At 48.4% G+C, this 27,919-nt stretch overlaps 2 protein-coding genes across 5 annotated transcripts in view; both read left to right on the top strand.

The window, feature by feature from the left end:
* The window catches only part of LOC144159644 (protein phosphatase EYA2-like), a 125,034-nt gene extending 114,926 nt beyond the window's left edge, over nucleotides 1-10,108 (top strand). For all 4 annotated transcript variants that reach the window (XM_077691253.1, XM_077691254.1, XM_077691252.1 and 1 more), the window contains exons 12-14: nucleotides 311-610; nucleotides 3,775-3,997; nucleotides 7,725-10,108. In XM_077691253.1, the coding sequence (XP_077547379.1) occupies nucleotides 311-610; nucleotides 3,775-3,997; nucleotides 7,725-7,805 (604 nt within the window). In that variant the 3' untranslated portion in view covers nucleotides 7,806-10,108. The remainder of the gene's footprint in view (nucleotides 1-310; nucleotides 611-3,774; nucleotides 3,998-7,724) is intronic.
* Nucleotides 10,109-23,248: 13,140 nt separating this feature from the next.
* Nucleotides 23,249-27,919, top strand: part of LOC144159654 (A disintegrin and metalloproteinase with thrombospondin motifs like) — a 305,956-nt gene continuing 301,285 nt past the window's right edge. Inside the window, exon 1 of the mRNA XM_077691280.1 lies at nucleotides 23,249-23,560. The gene's annotated coding sequence lies outside the window, so the exon portion shown is untranslated. The remainder of the gene's footprint in view (nucleotides 23,561-27,919) is intronic.

Raw genomic sequence — 27,919 nt, forward strand, 5'->3', positions numbered from 1 at the left:
CTCGTTCCCTGCAGCCCCTTCTTTGCCTCGTCTATCCACGCTGTTTAACTGTGAAGGTATCAACTCCATAGAGAGGCCTCTCTCCTGCAGTGACCATCCAGTGGCTGACCCCGATAACGAATCGGAGCAATATTTCTGCATTGTTTGATTATTACATTAATTTCTCAAGTTTTCTGCACGAGAAAACCGTGCGCAGCTGCATTTTGGGTAGATATAAATTGTCTCGTTTGCGCGAACTGACGGGCATGCCTTTCATCCGAATCATGCAAGGGATTGACGTCCTTCCGTTCTCCTTCTTGTGGCTGCGCAGCAACTACAACTTCGCGGCTGATGGCTTCCAGGCCGGCACGACCGTTCCGGGGGCGTCGGGGGGCGGCGGGCCGGGCGGCCTGTGCCTGTCTTCGGGCGTGCGCGGCGGCGTGGACTGGATGCGCAAGCTGGCCTTCCGCTACCGGCGCATCAAGGACGTGTACAACCAGTACCGCTCCAACGTGGCCGGCCTGCTGGGCCCCAAGCGCGACCAGTGGCTGCAGCTGCGCGGGGAGATCGAGGCCCACACCGACAGCTGGCTCACGCTCGCCATGAAATGCCTCTCCGTCATACACTCGAGGTCACTACCACGAGCTGCATGCTACTCCTCTTGTAGACAACTTACGCGAAAACAGCCGCAGAGGTCGCAGTTACACTCCAAAACAATCCCGTGGTTCAGCTTAAACACAATGCACTCGACTTACCAGTCAACACAGCTAACAATAAAATTTCGACGGATGATGGCGTCGAACATGCGATTTGACTGAGTATTTAGATCTCCGCTGTGGCATCAAGCAATGCAAGCACGGCGTTCTGCACTGCGCAGTGCCACGGCACAGGCCGCGTTTTTGGAGTCCAATGGTAGTTGTAAGGCTGCTGTCATTCGCAGAATTCGCTTCACCACAATGCACCGGTGCCCCTGCTAAGAAGCCGAACTTCGATATCCGCTTAGAATGTCAGTAACGCATACACGGTTGCCCACGGCTTCCCGAACGTTCACTTTCTTCGGCCTAGTCTTTGCTTTGGGACATGGTCGTGGTTGTGTTTGTGAAAAAAGGGGTCTGCTGTCAATAAGTTAACAGCATGCGTTTCCTCCACTCACTTCGAGCACGGCACTTGAAGCACGGCTACGCGACACCGGGACATCCCGTACACCAGGAGAAGGGAATCGAATGAGTAACAAATAAACACGAAAGGCGTTAAGATTTATGGCTGCTGTTCCGCGCACGTGGAAATTATCGACATGAATTTCCTATGTCTTCCAGCAATCTGTACGAGATTTTAATGTGGCGTAGGCATCCCAATTGGGAGGACACTGGATAAACAATCACGGTAGCTTGTTGCAGATTTCTCGCGGCATGCCACGTTCCGTCATCGCCTTTAAGAGCAGTTTTGATTGCGTACCATCGCAGAACAATGCTCGTCGTTTCCCCGGGCAGGTGGTTTAGGGACTAAGACCTTCTCAAAGAGGCCAGGTGCCTTGATTTCCGGCCTCAGAGGCTTCTGACGCACGCGAATAAGGCCTGCATGTACGAAATTTTGGCGCACTCATGGAACTCCTCGGTAAGGGGGGGGGGGGGGGGGGGGAGGGAGGGGAGGGGAGGGAGGGGGGGTTAAACATATACGCAGCCTGCCGCTACGGGCGACTCTCTGCCCAGGCCTGGATTGAGCAGGCAGGAATCCACGCGGGGTGTTTGCGTAATAATGCGGTAACAGTAAAATAATCGCGTATCGGAATTTTCTCACTTCGTTTCCCTTCAATGAGTGGCACAGAGCTTATTAAAACATGGGGGTTTTATCATTACACTAAATGCCATAGCCTGCTGTTCACATTGCCAATCAAATATGGGTACCAGACACAACTCGTGGTTAATTCCTGAAAATTATTATTTGCATGATTTTTTAAGAAATGTTGGCTAACGTCCAACTACACTGCGGCGAAAATAAATTCTAAGCGTTTTTGGCACATTTTCAGTGTTTTATTTTTCTGTAAATCTTCTTCAGTTGTTTCTGTACTTGCGACAAGTGTTTGGCAGGGATGCCGGCAGGATGAGACCCATTATCTGAAAATTTTCTGCATATCTGTGTGCATCCGAGGCCGTCAAAATAACTTCGGAGCTTAGAGGCTCTCGTAGTCGCTGTGCAGTTTTGTGAGCCATAAAATCACTCATCATGAAGCTTATTGTTACCATCATTTATCCTTATGATCGCAGGCATAGAGCAGAAATTTTCGGAGACAAGACGCTGCATGCAGTACTTTGCAACGCTTGTGCTTGCCACTCCGTGCTTAATCGTCCGTTGGCTTCCTGACTGTTCCGGTTTCGGGTAACACATCGACAACGTATTATTGATGGTTCTTGGCAGACTTTCGTTGCAACGCTCGCACGGCGCCCCTGTTGCGAGTTGCTCCGTCAGCTTCTCGACACCTGTGATCTTTGAGTAGCCATCAAACGATGAAACAACAGGACGTACACATGCCGTCACAACTTCTAATTGTAACGAGACGGAAGCAAAAGGTTGCTTCCGCACAATCGAAGTTCGAAGTACACCATGACCAGGAACTTCCGAAGGTTAGTCTCGGCTGTGCGTTCTTCCTGGAATATCGTTTCGAGTTCGGGGAACAGTTTGTCGCCGTTAAAGTTGATACGTGCGGCGCTTGCAGTTCCCTCCATTTGTGTGCGACCCTACCTTTTAATTGTAGCCGGAAGATGGGAGTGTATTGCACTTCGAGCCACGGGGTCAGAATCTTTGTTACTTCTTTTCTTTGCTGGATTGTTCAGAGAATAAAATTCTACTTCAGCTAACGAGTTTACCTCTTCACAGTCTCATTGCACGGGGCCGACTAGCGACGCAGAAAAGTTTTGAGCTTTTTTTTCTTTTTTCAGACCTTCAAAAGGCCCCGCGATTTTTGTTTATTTAACGCTCTGCATAGTATTGTTGTGGCGAAATGCGCAAATTGGCTATACCTCCCCCCCGCGCGCGCCCGGCCCCCTTTTGTGAAGAAACGTCGGTGACATGTGAGCAAAACCGGGCCTTCAATTTCTAGAAAAATTGAATTTCTATTGAATTGAGAAAAATTTCTAGAAAAATTCTAGCGGTGGCCGCTTTTCTGATGGAGGCGAAAAGCAAAAACGCCCGTGTGTACGAGATTTCGGCGCACGTTAAAGTTCCCCAGGTGGTCAAAATTAATCCGGAGCCCTCCACTACGGCGCGCCTCATCGCCTGCGTTGCGTCGGCGCGTTAAACCCTACAATCAATCAATCAATTTCTAGAAAAATTGAGTCTCCTGCTCTGTAGTCGAAGCCATTTTAGTGAACTCTAACAAAAGGTCGGTCCTACGTCTGCGGAACAAAAATAGCAGCACCGAAGTGCGCTCTCATGCGGTCATGATATCCGCGCCCCTCGAGGGTCGTTATCCCGTCATCAGAAGAGATGCATGCCTGAAATCGCCCATAACAGGCGAAAGTATTGTGAAGGCGCCCACAGACGTGTGAAACACACAAACAGCGATTGGCGCGCCATCAGTGCAACTGTATCTACCAAACAAATCCCGTGTCGCAGACATATTGTGTCCTGTACATGCGTTGCGAGTAATATGCTATCGCATGTGTCACGCCTGTTTTAGCCGACACGATTGCGTGAATGGCATACGCCGGGAGCCAGATTAGACGCGTTCGGTGAAGTGATATGGAGAGCCTGGTCGTTTCCCTGAAGGTACCACTTATCTTTCGTGTTGCGGCGCAGGTCTTCGTGCGCCAACGTGCTGGTGACGACAACGCAGCTGGTGCCGGCGCTGGCCAAGGTGCTGCTGTATGGCCTGGGCGGCGTGTTCCCCATTGAGAGCGTGTACAGCGCCTCCAAGATCGGCAAAGAGTCCTGCTTCGAGCGCATCGTGGCCCGCTTCGGGAAGAAGTGCACCTACGTGGTCGTCGGAGACGGCAAGGACGAAGAGGCCGCCGCCAAGCAGGTATACTATATAGACGCACGCGCATGCGTGAACATAGTTATAAACCCGTGAATGACCTTCTTAAAGTGCAATGGTTTAGCTAATTACCTTGGTATGTATTCCAAATAGTCCATATTGTCTATATGAACGTCTCATCCAGACTGAAGGGAATTATGTATAGCTTAGTTTACATAGTTAATGTTGTGAAGCTCGAATTTAATGATTGCAGGAGTGAATATAACCGTAAAGTACCATGAAAACATAGCAGGAACTTTATGGTAGAGATTTACAGATTTGCTGTAAAGGTCTCGTGTCCTTGAAGCACGAAGCGTTCTAGCGCGAGGCGTTGGAAAACGAGTGTCCCGGTGTGTTCCTTTGGTACGTGTTTTCTCCCACGGAGATGAAATGTTCCAGCGCGAGGCGTTGAAAAACGAGTGTCCCGGTGTTTTGGTACCGTGACTACATTAAACGACGACGACGACAGGAGGCGCCAACAGCTCGAGCCCCTTAAGAGCAATAAAATTGACAGTTGGGCTAGTTGGTTTTGATTCATCGTGAGTAGCGCTAGAGACGGGACACAGAAGCGAATACACACACGACGGCGCTAGCGCCGTCGTGTGTGTCTTCTCCCCTTAAGAGCCCCTAGGGGCTTCGCTCCTAAAAGCGTAAGCCTTACACTTCTCCCGTAAAGTCGGCTTGACTAGTATAACGAGCGCAATGATTGGAGGACAGTTTCCCAGGGGCAATATGCGTGGTATGATACCGAGGTAGGAAGGCCCCAGCGCCTTTTATTGAACACCTCCGCAAAACCTTATGTATCCTTATAAAATGCTATGCATAGTGCCCCTTCAAGATCGGCTTTATTAGTTTACGATAAAACATAGCTGAGAATGCATTTTCTAGGGCACTACAAGGTTATCCTATAAAAATATGAAGGCTTAGGGAATTTGTTACCCCATTGGTGCCTATGGCGCGCTATACACTGAGCCCCTTTGATGAGGTACCATGTTACATACAAATGCATTGCTTGGAAGGCTTAATTTATGGGAAATATAAACGTTCTTACACGCAACTATGAAGGCTCTGTTGTTGCGTGGACACATCAAGCGGTAGAGACACACACATGGGTCTCCTTGCTGAGCCCATATAAAAAAGCTAACACTTAAGAGCGGATGTCAGGAGATATATACATACTTTTCATTTTTACTTTTCACTACACTTTTCACTTGTTACTCCCACTTTCATTAGGAATTAATTGTAAATAATTAATATAGAACAACAATTACCAACCAGACAAAATTGCCTACACTACAAAAGAGAGAAATCCGTGTTATCGAGAACGTGCCCTATAATGAGACCATCCGAGGGCTTTTCTACAAGCATTGATTGCTCATGATACGACAAACTTACGCAAGAAAATTACCCGTGTACATATATAATCAAATAAAAACAGGCGAAGGAGAATTTGAAAAGTAATACTTGAGAAAATACAGCATTTGTAATATTTGGCGTCCTCCGTTTCAGTATTCGAAATCTCGTTCCAAGTATGATTTTCTTACTTTAGCATCAAGAACACCGCAAACTCTAAATTCTCACACCCTAGCATTCTTTCCTTAGCAAACGCAATCATATCAAATCTCAAATTCAAAAACCGTGCTCAGAAAATGCTACCTTATGAAGACAAACAGTGGGACGACCAAGTTTACGAATTGTGCTGACATGCTTACTGCCTCTGACTTGTACCGTTTCGTTCATTTTTAATGAAGGCGAGGTTTCTTCTGATACTCGAAGTTTTGACTTCAGATTTTGAAGTCTATTATGTACAGAGGTTTGGTTTCATTTTCATTATTTTGTTTTTTTTGTCAGTATTGTGTTTTGTATGTTTGTAATTGTGTATTTTATTTTCATTGTTTTGTTTAAGGAAGATTTGGCATCCGTCAGGCGTTCAAACTCCTTTTGCTTTCTTTTCGGCAGTTTCGAATTTTGATAATTGCGGACGCGGGGGAATGCGTACTACGTCACTTCACTGTTTTACTGCGCGAGCAGTAGCAGCGTCGTTGCGCAAAAGCCAGGCAGCGTCTGTACGTTTGTCATTGTGAAGGCCGAGTGAAAGCAGACACGAGGATGAACAGGCAGCCTGCTAGAGATAATCGTGCGGTTGTGGAAGGAAGAGGTGGAGCAGGAAGGCTGGAGAAGAGAAGTGCCGAGGTGAATTCAGTTTGTTAACACAAATTTCTCACACAAACGGAATCGCACTGTGAGCGGATGCCTCACGAAATCCATCCGAATGATCTCTAGCCATTCTTACCTCACGTACTGCGTCAGTCACCGAGAACCAAATTGACAAAGTTCGCAAAAAAAAAAAAAAAAGAAACATTCTTGGCCGTTCCACTCGAACCTACGTGTTTTGTTTGAGGGTGTTAACACGGTTCTTCCCCGACGAGTGGGCGTCCTACATTCGTGTTTGCGTTCAGGTCGTTATCGAACCACAGTCTATCGCACACGTTGCAGCTCGAGACGAAATGACGGTCGAGGAAGTCTCTTTGTAACCTGGCGTACGCGCCCTTGAACCCTTACAATTATCAACTTGGTGACAAAGGCGCTTTGCGACATTCTCTGACTCACGACATGCATCGTCGGTTCTCGCTCGTTGGTTATGTGTCGTCTAGAGGGCACGCCGTCAGCAACTGCTCTCGCGTTGCTGTTATCGGGCACCGTAAGCGTCACATTTTTCTTTACGAGCAGGCTTCACTATGCAACAGACAATTTCAGAAAGCCAGCGTAGAAAGACCAAGCTTACACTGGTCTCCTTAAAGTCGGCTTCACATCTTAACACAGATGCATTGCTGGAAAGACATTTTCCCGAGGGCCATCCGCCATATGTCGTCTTATACCAAAATATGAAGACCCCAGGACATTATCGCTATAAACATTGGGTGTGTTAGCCGGCTTTCCCACATTGCTTTTTTGCGCAGATGCCACAAAATCCTGCATCTTAGCCATAGACAGCTTCGCTTTAAAAAAAAGGTGATGACGACGGTGTAAACTAAAAAATAAAGGAAGCTGACACCAACGCGTCAGACCAGAAGGTAGCGAAGCTGTACGCAACCTTCACGACCATCACGACGGTTAAGTCCACGACTGCGGCCGATTTGCTTCTCCTTCGCTGCTGCAACGGTCTTTACTTCATCTTTGTTGATATAACTGCGAGGAAGCAAATCAAAGAAGCAGAACCAACGAACGGAATGCGCACACTTAATTAAACTAGGCGCCAGCAGGTGCAACTGGTACCCAATCATGTTTTCTGTGTCGAGCAGGTGGCGTGATTCCTCTGCCCACAGTCCCAACCGAATGAGTAAGCCGTTTGACTCTCGGGTACCAGCTTACGGTCGTAGCCATGTGGGTAAAACGACTGACTCTACCAAAAGTTGTTGCTGAGCTATTGTTGGTACATACTTTAAGAAAGAAGAAAACGTGGAGCAAACTAGACGTGGACGAAGAAAGCACGGTAAGACATATGTCTTACCTTGCTTCTTTGTATACGTTTAGTTTGCGCCACGTTTTCTTCTTTCTTAAAGACTGATTCTAACTCCATTCATCTGCCAGACACTGGTTTGAATTCTGGCGGTGCTGGTGATTTCTTTACACTGTTTAACTGAGTTTTGTGGAACGCCGGCATCAACGAATTGCTACACCGCTTCACTGTTAAAAAGTGCTTAACATTTTCCCGTAACTCTTTCTCCCGCAGATGGGCTTTCCATTTTGGCGTGTAAGCGGCCACTCGGACCTGGCGGCGCTCCACCTCGCTCTCGACTTGGGCCACCTGTGAACAGGCGGGGGGCCGCTACCCCGACAACGGCGGGGCCACAACCCCGCGACCACCACATTCCGAACCGGGACATCCCGCGGGGCTATACGATGAGAGGAAAAAACGAGACCACAGAGCAGCTCCGTGTCCAGCCCGCCCCGCCCAGAGACCGCCTACCCTCATCGTGGAGTGCTACCGACTGCATCGAAACCGCGAACTGGACTGGTAGCTGGTCGACTGTTGTTTCAAGGAAGAAACGGTGGGGGTGGACAATACTCCGCGAGCGCTGTGTGTTTTTGTCTACGTCTGATTGTCTGCTGATTTTCCTTTTCAAACGTTTGCGCCCGTGTAGTAGAGCGATGGTGCAGTACCAGTAGAGTCGGTCGTCCTGGCCTGGACTTCATTACAGGGAACCACAATGAGTGGTTAACCGGTTGAGACAACACACGCGCAGAAGGTGAACCGGGCGAGAGATTTAAACTCTCGCTACCGTGTGCAGTAGACACGCCGCGAAGAACAGTCCGTCTTGTGGTCGTCTGGGCGCTGCGCTCCGCGGTCGGCGATGTCCGATGACCGTGGTTGGCCAGAGATGGTGCGCGTTTCTTTTCAGCGGTTTCGGTAGTCCTTCACAAACTACGCTGATGGGGTCAGTCTTAGTTCGGTTAAATGTTTATTTCGACAGCTACTGTGTTCGGACAAGGCTCAATCTGTGGCTTAAGTTGGTATTTCCCTTGGTCCGGGGGCTCCTTATAAACTCGAAATTGCATTTAACTCTATCATGTCATGGTGGACCAAGATAGGCTCTTGCAGACGCAATAAATTACGCAGTCTCGCGTGGGGTACCGGATGGATGTCTTATCCGGAATACTGAAACAGGGCGTGTCGTCCTTGTACAGTCCCGATCAATGTGAAAGAGAACGCGTACAAAGGTATTCGAGAATACTTACTGCTGTTATTATTTACCTTTTAGTTGATTTCGCGTTTCGTAAAGCGCTTGTGAATAGTTTCCGTTCTTGGGTAACCCCTCCGGAGTGCACTCAAGAGGTGAACCGTGTGTTAGATAAGTGTCCTGATTACAAATATTTTTTGTTAATTTTTTTGTCTGCAAACTTTCTCGGAATGTTTAGACTTTTATATTTGGGGATGTATGATTCATGAGAAACTGAAAGAATGAATCACTATCCTTCGTGACATCGCTTGTAGTCTGAAACTGCACGGAGCCCGAGCCACTTGGTCATCCCATAACAGCGCAATTTGAGTCGCCATAAGGATGTGTAAAGTTATAAGGGTAGAAGCAAATATTAATCGCATAAATAAAGCAGCTATCTAGGAAATGTTTTTTCGTGATTTAAGAAACAAACATGCAGCTAACCGTAATGAACGAACAGTTTGGCAAACTTGCCTTGAAACATTAGGCGATCAAACAGCTTAGCTTAAAGCGTCGAAAATTCGGTTTGTACCGGATGTGTGGGCTTCTCACAATAAACTAATCAACCGTTTATTCGGAATAAAGCTTATAGGTCATGTCGTGAGTTTGGTTGCAGTACACATGCAGAAGAAAAATTGAAGAGAATTGCGTGGAATAAGCTTATGTCCTAGGATCTAAAAGTTTTTACGTGAATCCCAAATATTCCAAAGTCACGATGTAGAAAATTTATCATCTTATAAATTGTGCACGAGCCCACATCGCCTTTTTGTTTTTGCTTTTTTAGTGTTATTTTTCACCAATGTGATGGGTCGAGCAGGTTGAGCATGCCTTTTCATTCGCGAATAGTGTTTCACTGGTAGCAAAATAGTCAGTTAGCCATACCATCGCATCTCCGAGCCGGGTTTTTTTTTTATGGTAATCAAGCATCCGGGCAGTCAAATTTAATTTCAGCTCAGTAACAATGCGTTCCGTGGCCACAACGCAAAAACAGCCTTGGCGCACGGGAATTTAATTTCATTATTTAGAACCATTTTTCGGGCAAGCGAATTGCTCTTTACAATAGGCATGCGCACCTGAGGTTCTTGCACCCAGAGTCGCACTCAAGATGGAAAATCGAGTCTCGTGCGAGCTGCGCGTTGCAATCAAGAACGGCCGTTTGTCGTCATTGTGGTCATCAGCGCGCAAGTTGGGCTCGGGATAAGTGCCAAATATGGCGATGTTTGGCGTCACAGCAGTGCGCCTGCCCCTTCTCGTGAAAGCATCTTCAAACAGCTGGAAGCCAAAGAATGTGCCCCCTTAACAAGGAGACAAATAAAGGAAATATAGATGATGTGATCGTAGTTTTCATGTGCTGGTGGGTTCGTAACCAAGAGCGAATAAAGAAATGACACCCTTTTGTTTTGTGACTTATTTGTAATTGCCGCATTCCCGCAACAATCAATAGGGAATTCATAAAAGAGTGCGTCTAAAAAAAAATATGTGCGAACCGCTTCGCTGTTCGCACTGAAACTTTAAAAGAAGGTCGCATTTTGGGGTCTATTTTGTTTACACCAAGAACAAAGACGGCGCTTGCCTGCCAATTTCGAAAAAAAACAACTTCGCCTCTGGAAAAACGGCGGCCATCTTGGCCATTTTGGACCACCCGGGAATGGCTGCGCCATCCAGGGTACGTAGGGCGAAACGCGTGATACCAAAGCGAAATGCAGCACCTGAGCAAAAACCGGAGCTAGCTTTGAATGGCCACAAATAGTTACCTTGTAATTTATACTAGCAAGCATTGCATTTTATTTGATCTGCTTCCTGGCAGTCTGGTGTGCCAGATTAACTTCACAATATTCTGGTGCATTCACTCAGCCGCTGGCGACTTAAATTGTCCATAATGCTTCATTACGAGACGCCCCGTTGCCCGGGTGTGGCCTGTATGGGATAGGGAAATTACAGATTTGGCTTTTGAATGGGGCAGCGAAAGAATGGCGGAGGCTTGTAACAACCTTAGACATTATCCTCGGATAAATTGACTAATGTAGAGCGGATTTCACTTTTGGACCTCTCGAAAAGAGCCACGCATAGTTACATAGAGGAACAGAAATTTTATAGTGTTGCGTTTACTTGCGTAAGAAATGTAAAAAAAAAAAAAAAATGTAAGAGCCGTACAAGTGAGATTCGTTGTTCGTAAAGTTTCCTTTCCAACCATACAAAGTCGTGCATGGTTGGGCAATGAAAGATAGGGCTTGTAAGAAGAATTCCGGTGCCTGAAGGTTGTATTACGCTCGCTCCTTACGCAAGTACCTCCGTGCCCTTGGCATACATTCGAACGTGACTCTTTTTTTTTTTTTACATATGCTACTTTGTCGAGTTGTTTTCTTTTGTGTGAGGCCGTACCTCTCAGTAAAAACAGCGTGTGGCTACGTGTTTAGTAAGGCTAGAATATGCCACGAACCAAAGCAGCCTTTAAATGAACGTTACTCTCAGCTGTACTCTGAACAAAGGGTTACGGATTCGGGGCCACTATCAAAGAGAGAATAATGAAATTAATTGCCGAGAGAAAAAAACTTCGCAATGGCCGAAGCCAAGCTTGATGCGTAAGGACGCACATGGGGCCGATTAAGTTCTATGAGGAAGCGAAGTGACGCGTAATTAATCCATAATGGTGCTGCTCGTTTCATGGCACTCTGGTTTATCAGGTCATATATGGCGTCCAAGGCCACGCACTTGAGCTCTCACCTCGCCCGTAAACGGGAAAGCGTGGTGGTCCCGCCAGATATTCTGTTCCACTAGCGGCCATGCTGCAGATGTTGAACAAAATGCTACGCCGACGTTGGGGTGAAACTCTTTTTACCGCAGAACGTATACTCCGTGAAAACTCGAAAGGGAATACATACGAAACCGAGAATATTTTTGTGTGGAAAACTTAACGTGCAAAGCTTCTTGCCGACAAAGAAAGCTATCGGCTCCTTCTGTTGCAAGGTCGCCAAAATGATAACTACGAACAGCGTTCGTGCTCCTTCCCAGTCCAGGAATGCGACTTCGGTGCGCTTTCAATATGTGTACAGGCGCATGCTGGCACACTGATTGAGACATAGATTACGAGCTGCCAAACGATCACATGAGACAGCAAGTGAGAGAGAGAGAATAGTCTTTAATGATACTGGTGAGGTTAGCCTGGCCAAGGCGCCTAGCTTGCTACACCAGATGTATAAAAAAAAATGAAATCGATGAAGAGATGATGATAATGACTGTGATGAAGATGACGCGCTCATTAAGAGAGTCCTGTTTTAAAAGTCTGATCAAGTCCTGTGCTTCGCAGGAAAGACAGTAGAGCTTTTGTCGCTCGAGATGCTCGTTTAGAGTTCGTCCAAGGGCCTAGCACGTCACTGAGAGTTAGGCCTCTAGACAGCGGAAGACCCAAGGACACCAAAACGGACGTTCTGGCGGCTCTATACCGCGTACACTCACATAGCACGTGGGTCAAGTCCTCGCGCACGTCACAAAGAGTGCACAAGGGGGAAGCGGCCTGTTTCGTCTTGAATCGAAAGTAATTGGTGTAAGCGACGTTTAGCCGCACACGGTGAAGAACCGCTTCGTCATGCTTGGAAAGTCCTTCAGGCATCCTAAAGGTCCCGTGCGGGTCTATGGAGTGAAGCGGCGCGTAATTATGCGGCGCAACAGCCCACATGGATCGCTGAAATCTCCAGGCAGCCTTGGACGCGAGGGCAGAAGCATCTTTTCTGGAGAACGGTATCGGTATCACTGGCCCGTGCAGATCATGCGCTATCGATGCCGCAGTGAAGTGTACCCAAGGCAACCCACTACGCGAAAATCGTTGCAAATAACTTACCCACCTTACGCCCTCGTGCAGACATGGAGGCATAATAATGTTTTGCCCAGCTTCTGTGTCCAAGGCCAAACTCAAGCCCTTTATCGGTCCTACCCTGCAGTCTAAGAAAAAAGGGTGGGGTAGTTTTTTCCTTAATGAGGAAACAGGAATGTATCATGCATTGCTCCCTAAGAGGTAGAAGTATTCACCCTCTAAAGGGGAGGAGCGCCTTCGCCCCCCTGGGAGTGGAGGAGGATTTTCCCCTTTCAAAAACTTATGGAGGAGCGCTCCTGCCCCAACGATGCATGGCGGCGCTTCCCGAGCTAGCCTTGTCATGCGAGAAAGGCCTAGCGAGCTGGTCAATTTGAGGATCGAGGAAGTACAAATAGGTAGGGTACTGTGGTTGCGTGGGCTCAAAATGAGCTAAAATGAATCAGGCATCATCTAGCGAGCTCCAGAACTGCGGCTAGCAAGACAGGACGCCATCCGCATGCGTGACTTCTTCCATTCGTCCCGGGAGGCGCTACGCCTTCGCTTTTATTGCGAACACGCCTCCGTTTATACAGCAGAAGTCATAACGATTGCATTCAGAGTGCCGCCTTCATTTCCCACAGGCTTGTAACCCCGCCGTTCACCGACTCACGAGGTCACAAACATCCAATGCAGCCGTTTAAGAACAACTGTAGTTGTTGTTAGTCGCCTTTCCCTGCTACAACCGATGCATCAAAACGCAGATCGTCTGCCATCGTGCATCTCAGCGCTCCATACCCATACTCACAGATTAGTACGAGGCCCTCACATCTTTGCGATCCTATGATTCAACCCACCCTGTCGTCCACGAAATTCTGTTTCAAATTCAACTCCTCAAACGGAACAACACCAACATCAGCACCGACTGGGTACCTGGCCACGAACCATTTTCTTCAGGCAACCAGGCGGCTCATGTGGCCGCTCAGGAGAGTTCCCCCTCTTATCCTCCACTGGTGCCTGGGGTAAGACCGTCGCAGTCCCCCTCTCCCTCCCCAGCGATGCGTATTCACCAGCACAAGAAGGACCGACGCCCACGTCTAAAAGCCCTAACTCCAGCTGGCTACCTCAGCCGCCTACCTCCTATTCCCCGCTCAGGCGCAATTTTTATTAACAAATATATTGCAAATTCAGCGTACACATCCGAAACACTTCGCAAGTGGTATACCCCTCACCTGCCCCCTCGATGTCCTTACTGCCGTACCATCACTCCATCAGACCTCGCATACCTAGTTTGGTGGTGCCCAGCTTTCGCCACGCACCTTACATTTAAATCTCCCCATCCCCATCCCGATCCACAACAAACTGATGCACAACTATTACATGAAATAGCAGTTTATTCAATTAAAAGCGGTCTGGCACGGGCTGTTTGAGCGGGTCCTCCCCCGAACGAACTGGTGACTGTGCACAAACCCTATTGCGATCACCATGAACTGGCCCATGAATTGCAGGTTCCAAGAACTGGCCCAGTTATTGAGTCTACTGAGAAGGACCAGCATTAATTTGTTTATTTTCTCTTACCCTCTCTCCCCATTCCTTTCCCCCATCGTGACCAGTGGTCATCCCTTTCTTTTAAAGGTTCTCTCTCTCTCTCTCTCTCTCTCTCTCTCTCTCTCTCTCTCTCTCTCTCTCTCTCTCTCTCTCTCTCTCTCTCTCTCTCTCAGCGCAAAGGCGGTGCAGGCGGCATGGAAAACAGATCCGTCGCATCCGTCCGAGGGATGACATGGACATGACACTGCTGACATCTAGCGAGATCGAAGTAAAGAAATCGTAAATGTTCAAAAATGACCGATGGATGAAGATAAGAACAAACCGGGGCTGGGGAGTGGAAGTTACTAAGCATCACTATCACTGGGCGCTTACATCAAGACGTTTCCTCTATGGCTAGCGTATATGTAGGCAACGTTACAGAGGCCGCACGTTGGCGGGCACAGATTGAAAAAAAAAAGAAAACATAGCACAACACAGCGACATAAACTTCAATGTAGGCATTACCAAAGCACAATACACACAATAGACAACAGTGCAAGCATAACACAGGTATACATACACATTTCGCAACACATGTACACTTTTCACATGTCTATAACATTCGTGTGAACACAAAACACGACTAAACCTTAAGCGGCTACAAATTATCCATAACACTGATCGTAGAGCATGCAAATAGGAATAATGAGCTTGTTTTTGTTTGACACCCATTGGCTTCGCTTTGTTAGAGAAGAGCGCACCGCTTGTCCGCTCCGGTAATTGTCCGGTAATCATTCAAAGAGGCCACGCAAAATGCCAGGCCTTTTGCTGGTGGCAACTGATACATCAATATTCTGCAGTCCGTGCTCGTTGATGAAGAAAGGGGCAGTTTAATATAATCGTTTCCCTCTTTTACCCTTGGGCGTCAGTAGAAAGCACGAGGTGGTAGAAAGCGTGCACAATGAGGTGGTAACGTTGAACAGGGCGCTGGCGAGTCGCACACAGCAAGCATGCAGCGGCGACCACAGAAATGCGGGCTAAACAAGCGGCTGGCGAGCCGTGCGCTTGCCTGTTGAGCACATGGCGATAAAAAAAGACAGTGGGTGGACAAGGAAGCAGTGCGCTGCCGAGGCGGTGTTGCACAGAGTTGTCGTGTACGCCCAAACGGCGAAAACCACTGTGCAATGAAAACAAGGTTTCGTCATCGGCGTCGGCGCCGACTACAGATCGCAGACATCAGGGGAGAATATTTCCTGACCCGTTTCGGTGTTTTGTAGAGGCCGTACAGAGGGCGCTGCATGTATTGAGCTAAAGGGAGAAACTCGCTGGGCTTGGGGAGAAAACCTGCGACCTTGCCTCTTTTTCTACCATTTTTTTCTTACAGTGTGTATGTAGGACACTCGACGTAGAGGCGCGAACCTATCTCTTTGTGCCCTCCTGAATACAATTCCTGCGTTTGGGGACTTCGCCAACGGCTTCTCTTCGGGTTACCTTCGCGACCCCAGTTCTTTGCTCATGCATGACTGTTTATCTCCTATGCCTGTTTTTCTCCTATGCAAATTCTCTCAAAAATAAACCACGTTTCCCTCCCTATTTTCTCTAAAGATCCTCCTGGTGATCAAACTTTGAAGAAAGTCGGCTGTCGATTGGGTAAATTCATGATGGCGGAAGTAAGGAAGCAATCGACTCCGATTTCCAACGATAAAATAAAATTCAGTTGGACGCCCAATTGCCCTGATTTTCGCTTCCCAAATGAACATTCAGTGTTTGTGTAAAGCAAAGCTTAAATAGAAAAAGGCTGGTTGCCATGACCTATACGATGGTCTAACCTTAGCTTCCACGCTCTTCCCTCTCATAGATAGGCGGTGCCACATGACGACGTTGAAAAACATTTTTTGAAACTTAGAGCTTTCAAATGTTGGAACCAGAATTATAGATGAAATAACACTGAAGAAAATGATTGTTTTTATTGCAATCCGAAAAAAATTGTGCGACATAAATGACCCCTTATGAGCATTATGATTCGGGATATTAAGGCTTGGTAAAGCACTATCGATGAGTAAATGAGCCATAGTATTTTCACGCGCTTTTCTGACCATTTGTGTGGTCTGAATGCGTCACATTGTGCAAAAGTGTCACATGATAAGTGACAATAAATTATCAGGTTTCCACCATTTCGTATGCATTAAATTTTAAATGACAGCATTGTCCTACAGCATTATTTCTAAAATGAATGAATGAATGAATGAATTTATTGTCAAGAAAAAGGAAAGGAAAGACCACCAGCAGGCGTAAATTGTCACACCTAGGGGTGGACACCGGAACGCCTGCTGGTGTGGGGGTTGGGGCAGAGGATGACAGATTCATAGAGAGGAGAGACAGATGATAGAGGTGACATGTTTACAGAACACAGGGGGAGAGACGGGCATATTTACAAGTTAACACACACTCACACACCCACTCAAAGTCTGGAGCAGGAAAAAAAAAAGAACTCGTAAAAGTTCACACAGTCACTGTGCCAGAGAGTCAAGTGCCAGGCGGAGCCCTGAGGCATCCAGGTAGCCGCCCAGTGCCTCGTGGACGCTGTCCCTCTCCCTGTTGTTGCCCGGCGGCCGTAGTAGCTCGTCTAGCGGCCGAGCCCTTCCTCCCAGGGCGGCCAGCAGTTCCGGCCTCCCTGCCGCATACTCGGGGCACTCGAAGAGCAGGTGCGGCAGGGACTGGACAGGTGCGCGGCAGTGCCGGCAGGCAGGGCTGTCGGCCAGCCCCAGGCGGTGCTTTCGTTGCGCCGTCCACAAATAAAATGTAATTATATTTAAGAATCAGTTACTACAACTGAAAGTGAACATCGCTTGAAACAAATAGAAGTCCAAGAAGTTTACCTTATTGCTTATTACCAAAAAAAGTTATATCTAGGAAACGGAATTTGAATGCTTTTAACAATTGGCTAGTGGTCGTAAAGAATACCGACAATGTTGCTCACAGAGAAACAAACAAAGGCACACCGAATTTAACAATTGCAATAATGAAAGCCAAGAACCTTGAACCCTGACAGCGTAGAAGGACCCTGAAGCCAGGGATTTCCTGCCTGCTCACTCGGCGTCGTCAATACAGGACATCTGTGGTGATAATTCCCACGCCAAGGCCATTTTCACACTTACAAGGAAAGAATGATAAGCCACGCTGACTTCTTGGTAGCCCGAAATGATTGCACGCTTCAGAAACACGCACTCGCGGAGAAAGGTAACAAAGCGTTACCTCCCGCAAGGGCCACGCGTCTTCGCTAAAGTATTCCAGCCTTCGAGGAATCAGTGACGAACGTATAAAAGAGCTCGAGACAATGAGCGAAAGAGAAAAGGAAGAACGAACGAAAAAGAAAACATGAGATACGGAGAAAGAGCTGCACGACTATAGCCGTCAAGACTTTTCACAGCGCCCGAGCTAGCCACTCAGCTGACCACTGACAAGCCTTGAACCGCAAGCGCGCGCACCCGAGCGTAACGCGAAGAACTGGTTTCGCCAGCGAGCCCACTTTCGACAACTACAAGTAGCGAGAAAGTCTCAGTGGTGGTGGTGGCGGCCTTTCTCAGCGCTCTTGTTCGAGCCGCACCGGAGAGCGAGAGGGGGCTGCGACATAACAACGAACAGCAGCCTCTGACCGCACTGATATATATAAGGCCGCGTTGTAGGAACAGTAGTTCATTCGTCGTATCGGATGGATTGAACAGCGCTAAGATGGGACGAATTGAAGAGCAACAAACACGGGCGCTGTGTGCTTGTTAGCACCCGTGTTTGTAGCTCTTCACTCTGTCCCGTCTTAGTGCTGTTCACTCCACGCAATGAACCAACTGGCCCAGCAACAAACCCTCTCACTGTTTTAGCCTTATGTCCATACTTTGGAGGCATTTCTTTTTACCTGAACTGGTGCCTATCAGTGCAGTACCGTGCAGACCAGTGCAGAGTGCTACTGGGGCTATGGTGCGAAGAATGGCTGATGTCCCTTAACATAAAGAAAACTTGTGTCATTTCTTTCCATCGCCGTCAATCTTATTCCTCCAATAAATACTTCCTGTTTGATTCTGAAATTACAGCAGCTAATTCATGTAAATACCTCGGTATCACTCTAACTTCAGATCTGACCTGGTCATCCCACATAATGAACATCACTAATGACGCTAACCGTGTTCTTGGCTATCTCCGTAGAAACTTACGTCTTGCCCCACCTTCTGTTAAACTTTTAACCTATCTAACACTAGTTCGCCCGAAGCTAGTTCGCCCGAAGCTAGAATACGCATGTGCCATCTGGGATCCCCATCATATCTCTCTTATTCAAACACTTGAATCCATCCAAAATCGCGCAGCCAGATTCATTTATTCAGACTACTCCTATCACAGTAGCGTCACCGAACTAAAATCTCAAGCTAACATGGTTAACTTAGCTTCACGCCGGAAAATTTCAAGACTGTGTTTGTTCCATAAATTTTATCATGCATTGCACCTAAACCATGTTATCATTCCAGCTCATCGTCTTTCATGCCGTATTAGCCATTCGAAAGCCGTTTATCCACCCCGTGCGCATACCACTGCTCATCACTCTTCATTTTTTGTGCAAACATCAATAGAATGGAACGATCTTCCTGCTGACATCGTGCACCACTCCAGCATCGCCCATTTCAAAGAAGCCATCCAACAAATCATCTGTTTGTGAACTGTCTACCCCCTCATGTAACACCCCTTGACTGGGGCCCTTGAGGTATTATAAATAAATAAATAAATAAATAACTCAGTAAAAAGAAGAATTAACATGTGCTGCACTGCTTGCACCAGTGCAGCCGGTGCAAGTAAAAGAAAAAAGCCCCTATTTGGTTGTTTTAAGGGAAGCTTGTATTGCTAGGGTTCCTCCATATATGTTTCGTGTCTGCGATCACAAAATCACGTGTCATTGAGCAGAACGAATGGACTTCATCGAAGCCATATGAGATGACATCGGGTGTTCAGCGTGGGCTGGCCCTACATATGCGGTGACCGTTGGTCTCGCCGGCCTCATCCTCTAAGACCATCAGCTGGCGCTGACCCTCCCCGTCCGAAGCCCTCGGCCGAGGCCCTCCGCGTCCAAGGCCCTCGAGACCACCCCAACCGCGGGCCGTCTTGGTTGGGGTGGTCTCGCATAAGTGCGGCATCTTGAGGTGAGGCATGGTTAAGAATGCGACAGTCCAGGATCACGGGGTAGATGGCGCCGCTGTCCGGTTGACACTTGGGGCATGTGGGTGAGGGGGTTAGAGGCTGGGGGCAGAGCAGGTTCAATCTGGGTGGTGTTGGGTAGGTGCTGGTCTGGAGCAGGCCCTACTTGACTTGATGAGAGTCCTGGTGTGTGTGCGTGTGTGTCCTACTGGCGCGTGTTACCACCAAAGTCGCATGCTGTACAAAACGTTGATTTCGACCTCAAGCATTTACGTCTCCTAACTTGGATATGCATTTTATTTATATTTAGGTAATAATAGGCACCTTTTAAAAGATAAAAAACGGTTTAGTCCTGACGCTTACACGTCTCATTAATAGGAGATGCATTTTGTGTAGATTAGTTATCAATGGGCACTCTTTTAGATATGTAGAGTCCCACGCTGCGCGACACGCGGTTATAGGCTGGCAGGCTCACTCACGAGGGCTCTCACACACCACCCACTCACCAATCACGAGTGAGTAATTGGGGAGCCTAACCACCGTTTCGGGCTGGCCAGTGCGAGTGCGAGCGAGTGTGAGCGCCACTCGCGGTGAGCCCCGCTCACCACTCGTGAGTGGTGAATGCAGCTTGTGAGTGGCACCGGCCGACACTCATCACGGCTCATTAACATCACTGAAGCTCACGTTCTATACTGTTGTAAAACGTTGCTACTCAGCCAAATATTGATAAGAATGTTTAGTTCAATTTTAAGAGAAAATAAATAAAATAAAGAAGATTGAGGCACGTTTCTAATGAACATTTACTGGAGAAATCGTTTAAAAAATATGTGCACTAACAATGATGCATAAAATAACCACAATAAGAACACAGACACACTCTTTAAAAAATTGTTCTTAGAGGTCTTGAAGAAAAAGAAATCAATAAAACATAATCGATGAACCATCCTTAATACGTAATTAAAGGATAAGTCGTTTAATTAAAGGATAAGAGGAAGCAGGGCGGGGCAGTGCCAGATGGCGTGGGGGGTGTCTTCGTAGTCCCCGCAGTGGGGACAAGCGGGAGTGGGAAAGAGGGATGGCGATATGTGGGTGAGGATGGATCGAGTGGGAAGGGAATGGGTTTGGATCTGTCTCCAGAGGGATGATCCAACGGGGGATAACGAGGGGTGAGGGGGTGAAAGGGTGGTGCGTGAAAGCCTGTGATGGAGGGTGATTTCGCGGAAGGTGAGCAGTGGCTCTAGGTGAGAAGGGGGATGTGAAGCGAGGAGGGGGCTCTGCTGAGGGGTCCGGTGTATCAAAGCTCGGGCCGTCTCGTGTGCCTTCTCCGCGCCGCCAAAGCCCATATGGCCAGGAGTCCACGAAAGGGAGATGGTGTGGTCAGGAGGGGGGTGGGAGCGGAGAATTTTGTGGGCGAGGGGCGAAATGATGCCCCTGCAGAAATTTCTAACGGCCGTTTGTGAATCCGTTAATATGAAGCAAGGGGTGGGGTGGAGGGTGGTGGCCACGGTAATTGCAGCTTCCTCCGCCTCATGGGGATGGGCAGCGCGGATGGTGGCTGAGGTAGAGGGGGTTGGGGTGTGGTTAACTGCTGCTATAATGTACGTATGGCGGGGTTGCTGTTCTGCAGCATCAACGTATACCGTGTTCGAGGAGGGAGGGAAGTGTTGGGCATTGTATCGTGCTCGCGCCAGGCGACGGTTTGTGTGGAGGTGGGGTGCATGTTGCGGGGGATAGGGAGGGGATAGAGAACCTCTCGATATTCTGGAGGGATGAGGAGGGGTGGGGAGTGGTGGATGGGCGGTTTAATTTTGAGGGAGAATAGGACGGTTCGGCCGGTTTGGGTTAGGGCAAGGCGGGATAGTTGGGCCTGTCGGTGTGCTTCTATAAGTTTGGATGGTGTGTTAAAGGTGCCCGTGTGGAGGAGAGCGTCGGAAGCTGCGCTTGGGGGAAGGGGGGGGGGGGGTAGCTGTAGCGTACGGCGATATAGTACGCGTTGTATGGCCTCTGTTAGTGTCATTTCGGTGCGGGTGATGGAGAGATATGGTATACTCGGTTGCAACTCAAGAACGGCACCACCTCATGTAGTGTATCACTCCTCCAAAGCGACGGACCCATGACGTCAGTGCGCGCGCGTTTTGAGAGGGGTTTGCTATGAATGCGTGATATCGTCTGCCTTGTCTCACGCAGTTTGTTTGTCGTCAGTGGAGTCGTTTATAAGCATATTAAGTCCAAAAAATCACGGAAACGGCTCACGCCATGTTCAAAATATTCCCAGTAACGCCCTACTTGCGCCGCGCGGAGAAACATCCGGCTACGGTGATAAGGCACAGCGGCAACTTCCGGTGCCGTTATTAAGTTGTCACCGAGTATACACCATTTTCCATAAGCAGCCGGGAAAGGAGGAAAATACTATCAAACCAGTTCTCTCGGCGGCCGACCAGCGTTGCCTGAGCGCGCTGGGCTGCTAACATCGCCCGGCGCGGTGTGCTCCGCTGCGTAGTTCAGAAGTATTAGCACCGTGTGGTTAGTTTTTGCGGAACTTTCAACTGTTTTAACCAATGCTGCGATGCCGTTCAAGGCGCAAACGTCGCTTGGTCAGCACTGCGCGGTGGTGGGTTATTGAACAACCAGAGAAAGCGAGAAACAGTCGCTGAAAGCACGCATGTGCACGACACTGCCTGGAGAAAATGCTGTGCGGTTGCGGCGTTTTTTTGCGGCATCGCTTCCCAATTAACGCACATCGAGTTGAGATATCGGTGGATTCCGTTGATAAATCGCAACGACTTTGTACCAACGACCTACTCCAGGGTTTGTTGGGTGCACTTGGACGGCAAGCAGACGGAGCAAAATCCATTTATCCCACGCAAAGCTGCGACAGGGAACGGAACCCCCTGAAATGTTAGAAGCAACTTTATCCTTTACAATACAGCATTGATTGGTTGGTTGATTGATTCATTCATTCATTATGGTGTTTAACGCCCCGACGCTTCATGGGTAATGAGGCGCGCCGTAGTGGAGGGCTGCAGGTTAATTTTGATCACTTGGGGATCTTTCACGAGCGCCGATACAATACAACACTACAATAACTTCTGGTTCCTTGTAGTCAATTTAAAATACCATATATTGTTTGGTCATTACAGCCAATTGGCATTAAACAATCCCCTTTTCATCTAATCTAACCTTTAAGATCAGCCCAGCGCGGAGGTCAGAAAAAGCAAATGGCGGCGCCCACCTCTAGCAAGGAAAATGGTGTATAGGGTATACGTGATGCGTGGGGTGAAAAGGGCGTGGGTAATCTTGAGGCGGTCTGACTCCCTAGGGCCATGTCCGTGCGCGGTGACGCGCCGTAGAAGCCCCGAAATTTGGTCTGCGTTGGTCTGGAGTAGGTGGATGGTGTGTGTGCTGAGTCGATTTTGTTGGATAGTCAGTTTACACGCGTTCTCGCCCAAGTGGGAATCACAGACGCCGAGTTCGCGAAGCTGGTGGCCGCGGGTTCTTGGACGTGTTAACGCGGTCCACTTTCGGACAGATGTGAAACGCTGCGGACAAAATGATCCGGGCCTGTCAGTCATGGAGAACTTTCAGCGGCAAGTTGTGAAATCCATGTGAGGTGCAACAGCCGGGTCTCCGACGATGGGAGAGGGGCCGCCAGCTCTGCTGTTTCTCCTGCCTTGCACCACCAGTGCAAGCTACGCCAATTTTTTTTTTTTTTTTTGTTCCGTCGTCCTCCATTAAGGATTCGGGGTTTTCCCAAACACGGGCCTAAAGCAGTCCAGTTGTACTTCGTGCCGACGAGATGGCTGCCGTCGTCGGTAATTGTAATGACTTGTAATGCTTGCACTGATTTAAAGATGCAAGCGATTCGAGCTGCCCGCGACCACGCCGGCGATACCATGACGTGGTAAAGATGCGTTTTCTGCTCGACGGCGGTGGTGCGCTGCCCGCCGCGCAAAAACGCCTCGTCACGTTTGTCTAGACAGCCAGTTGCCTTCGCTCTCAGACGATGGTTCAGCTGTGGGACTCTCGGAGTACCCACACTCTTCATGTGCTTGAATTTCGAGCTGTTTTGCGAAGTTGCCTGCGCGGAAATATCGTGTAAATTGTCGGGCATTCTTTCCTAAATGGGTGCGCGAGTTGTGCGGATATGTGTAGCAGTGACAAAAGCGTGGTTCAGGTCCTTCGTTCAGGCCGTTCTCTGTGGACTAAGCGACGACTGATATCCGTCGGTGGCGCTGCGCAGCTTCCGCCGGTATTCGGTGCCCTCTGAAATGCGGTGAAAAGAACTTGCCGGCTGTTTGGAGCCTTCCAAATGTGACAACTGGCTGGGTTTCACATTTCTAAACTGGATGTTGGTGGGTAAGTAGGCCACAACAAACATTTTCCGCTCCGGGGGCTGCAGTGCGCGTAACGTCTGCTTTGTGTCAATCACAGTAGTGATGCAGGAGACTGCAGGTGAGGAGCAACTCAGAGGACATGTTCTTGGGACTTGTGGGTTGACTAATAATGATGGTTATGGACGAAGTTTCTTGCGAAAGCTGTGTGCCGCTTGCTGGGTCAAAGGATGGATTAGCATGGAACCCAGATTGCCGGTAAGCTTACTATATAAAGCATCATTCTGCCCTGAATGAAAACCATGAGTAATCTGATCATGGGAAATTAATAATAGCCGCAATAGCTACGTAAACTGGTTAGGGTAATGCTAGTAAAATTTTATGTTCGCTCTTTGTGCACCTTCTTGTGCTTCGTGTTGCGTGACTGCGTTTGTGAATAATTTTAACCATCGCCGCCTTTAACTAGTTAGCAGGCGATTCCCTAACATGTATCATCAAATAGCAGTGTCAGCACTTCGAAAGTTTTTCTAACGGCAGTAGAGCCCTCTGTATATTTTTTTATTAGCAAACTGGTTACTACCGTCGAAAATGATTCTCAGATACTATTCCTAATAAAGCTATCTGTAGTGCACGCTGGGGCATCGATAAAGGAGTGGCGAATTCTCTACCAGTTATCACCAACTGTCTGCAGTGCGCTGTGCCAACGGGTTGACGCTGAGACCCAACGTAAAAAAAAAAAAACGGCATTATCAATGCATCGGTTTCTCCCTGCTTTCTTATTACATCCAATCGAATTGGTCAGTTACAATATTAACGACTAACGTATTTTCGTCTTCGCCACTTACGCTACCCTTTCGTCTCGAAGGCCTTCGTGTGGGCGCCCGTGCTTTACCCGTGATAATCCCGGGTGTTGGTATTCGGACGGGGTTCCTACACTTACGTAAATTGACTGCTACGAACCGAGGCCGTGATGAGCGTGGCATCTTTCACGATACAAATGACGCCCCGAACATCAGGTTGTAGAAAACAGCGCTGCTTCTTTCGAGGCAAATATCAGCGCGACGGGCCGATACCTCGTGAACTGCTAGCGATAATGCTGGTGACGCAGGTACATGGCGAAGATGGGCTTTGAGTGCAACGTCAATGCGCCAGGTCAACTACTTCGTGAGCGGCTTGCAGACGTTTCGTCCCTGTTGTCCAGACACCCGGTCGCTTTGCGCGCCTTCGTTTGGAGGCTGCTCTTAGCAGCACCGCTTCGCGAACGCGAGCGCTCCTGCTTAAGGGCTTTTAAAGGGACCCTGCAACCCTTTTTCCACTTTTTTTGAAATCTTAAATGCTTGCAGAACGTAGCCACCCAACATTCCCAGTACTTAGATAAGGGTGTCGCGAAGTACCTCAGCCAAACATTACTGCGCTATGCCCATCAGATAACTTGTAAACTAGCTCAAAATATTTTTCTCTCTTTCCCGGTCTTGACGTTCTTCGACGGCCCGAATTATGTCACTGAGGCCATGTAGCGGCTGTTGGCCGGTTTCCCTTAAGTTGCAGCAATGACCGCTTTTCGATAGAAACAAAAAAATGCTACAAAAACACAGCAGAAATGGAAGGCGTATCTGGTGCGACGAGCAAATCAGGCAGTGCCGCTCCGTGCTGGCGATAACTGTAGCTTTCGCAGGGGTTCCAGACGCAAAGGAAAGAGTAAAAGCGCTTACCAAAAGTGTTGCAGGGTCCCTTGGGCTAATAACCCGCAACTTTTTCTGTCTGTCTGTCTGTGCGAGTGCGTGCGAGTAGTGAGAGCGAATGATGAATGTGAGCGCGCATGAATGCTTGAGGAAGCAAAGTTAAAGCAGTTGCACTCACCGCGTAAGCTGTCAAGTGCGGAGCACTGATTTTTCAGAGGGGCTGTGGCGCCGTTATCCGCTCATTGCCACCCCCCCCCCTCTTCCCCTCCTTGTCTTCTCACTGCTCTCTCGATGAATTGAACAGAGGTTTGTTCAATGCAATTCAATTTTCCCGCTTTCGCAGTGCTCGCGCGCCTTCTCCTGGAACAGCTCGCATCCTTTTTTTTCGCATCCTCGCATCCTCTTATTCTGTCTGGAACGGAACGGGCGGGAGTTCTTGCGATTTTTATGCTTGCTTTCATCTCGCCAGTGCTGGAGCCTTTCTGCGCCATTTTGAACGCGTCATTTTTTTTCCTTCCGCGTCCACTTGTTATCGCTCACTATCATAAAAACCAACCCAATGACCATTCTTAACTTAATAAACGCGGGGACTGCCAGTTAAGTACATACATTTTGCCTCAAACGTATACCTGCAGTTTTCTTTGCGCTGGATAATGTGGACATGTATGATCAGTACCAGCGGTTCCAGGAGTGTCGAACGGTTGTGCCTGTATAAACCTCTTGTTCAAGTATCCTCTCAACTCTTGGCCGGAAAGCTGAATCGAGAGATAAGCTGGCATCTTTTCGAAGCCCCTGTTTGGGTGCGTGACGCCGCGTAACACCGCGACCGCGGACGAGCAACGACAACAAGCCGAGCCCCTAAAGTGCTCCGCACTTAAAATATTTTTTGGTGAATGCGACAGAGTGGCGTCCATTTTTTCCGAGCTATGCCACATCTGTGTTCGCATCACTTTCTCTTTCTCTGTGTGTCGGCGTTCCAAGCGCTAGCGCGTCTATAGTCAACTCCGGCTCCTCGGAGCAGCAGTGCTGTCGTCAAGAGAAGTTGCTGTTCTCCCTTTTGAATTTTACTTTTTTTTCCTTCGTTTTTATGGTGAGGCCCCGTATAGTCTGCATTCAAGCTTTGTCGGTCATGCACCTCAAAAGAATGAAATGGCTCATGATTTTTTTCTTTCATAACCTGTTTAGGCAAGCGCCGCCGATCCCGCTCTGTCACTCCAGATTTTTGACGTCATAAATTACTGCGCAGAAAGGTGAACCGAACAACAGCGATACCAGCTTTCAGGCTTTTGACATTTGCTGGCTTCAAATCAACTGCGGATGCTGCGAGTGGCAAAGCTTTATCCATGGCATTAGGATCCGGCTATAGCGGCCAAGTTCTTTAGAAATGTATTAAATATAAGGTTGAAGTAGGTCAACTATAGTGAGTTTTGTTTTTGCATTTGAGGATTTCTTTTGTTCCTTTTCTCAACTGCGACAAACAAGGGAATTCATGCGCCCCATATGTCATACACACGGAATGGGGTGGGGTGTGTGTGTGTGTGGGTGTGGAGGGGGTTGGTCTAGCGAAGTCTTCGAAGCACTTCCAAGTGTTCTTATCTACTTTGGTATCGATAAAATGACGGGGAAGGTGTCAAGGCGCCGAAGAAGAATAGGTGTCGGCGAAGCTGTTAAGGTCAATTTTTCTTCAGATCGTGACACACGAAGAATAGACGTGGAAGCCTGATCGATTAACTTTCCCATTAATTCATTGATGCTTTAGTCGTGATTAATTCGTTCCACCTGTTAATTGGCTTTGAATGACATGAACCAAGAGTGCGGTGTTAAAATTCTGCGGAAGCATGTCGAGGCTGGTCTGCCTCAAGAGACATTCACAAATAAAAAAAAAATTAAAGTCGTTCCACTCAATGTGAAAGCTGTCGGAAGTGCAGACCAGTGATTCGCCATAATGGGCTGTACCGCTGTTATCCGCTTACTGCTACCATCCCATGCAAGTCAAATTTCCCGCCTTCGCAGTGCTCGCGCGCCCCCTGTCTGAAACTGCGCCAGCGGGAGTTCTCTTATCTCTGTGCTTTTCTCCCCGCACGTGCCGGCGTTGCACTGCCACATTTTGCGTTTACTATCGTAAAAATGAACCCGACGGGCGTCCTTAACTAAAGGAACGCTGGCGCTGCCGGTTAATTACCTATATTTCTCCCCAAATGTACCTATAGTTTTCTTTGCGCTAAACGACGTGAAGATGTATGACAAGCGCCAGCGTTTCACGAGTTTCGAACGCTTACAGCTATATAAACCACTTGGTATTCGAAGCCTCTGGGGTACGCCGCGAACAACAGCGTTACCCCGGGACGCCGCCTTGGTGCTCTATATACTTGCACGGCCGCTGGATGAGAGCGCACTTCCATCCAGCGGCCGTGATACTTGGGTCGAGCGAGCGAGCTAGGACGACAAGGCGAGCGCCTAAAGTGCTCTGCACTTAATAATAGACACCTACCTCTGCCCTCCCCCACTGTCGTGCATCCGGCGTAATACCCTCGCCACTCATATTGCGGCGGATAGTTCCTGTCATTTTACGTCTCTTCCACGACCGCTGCCCTTGCTAACATCTGACACACGGGAACAATTTGTCCAACTAAAGGAAGATCTGCGTCGCGCCAAACGCGCTCTTATCCCACCGTGTGAACGAGACCTTCCGAGTGGGGTCG

This window comes from Haemaphysalis longicornis, unplaced genomic scaffold, assembly GCF_048455015.1.
Source record: "Haemaphysalis longicornis isolate Haplotype H1 unplaced genomic scaffold, Haemaphysalis longicornis Haplotype H1 scaffold_10, whole genome shotgun sequence".
In the NCBI taxonomy this organism is placed as follows: domain Eukaryota; kingdom Metazoa; phylum Arthropoda; class Arachnida; order Ixodida; family Ixodidae; genus Haemaphysalis; species Haemaphysalis longicornis.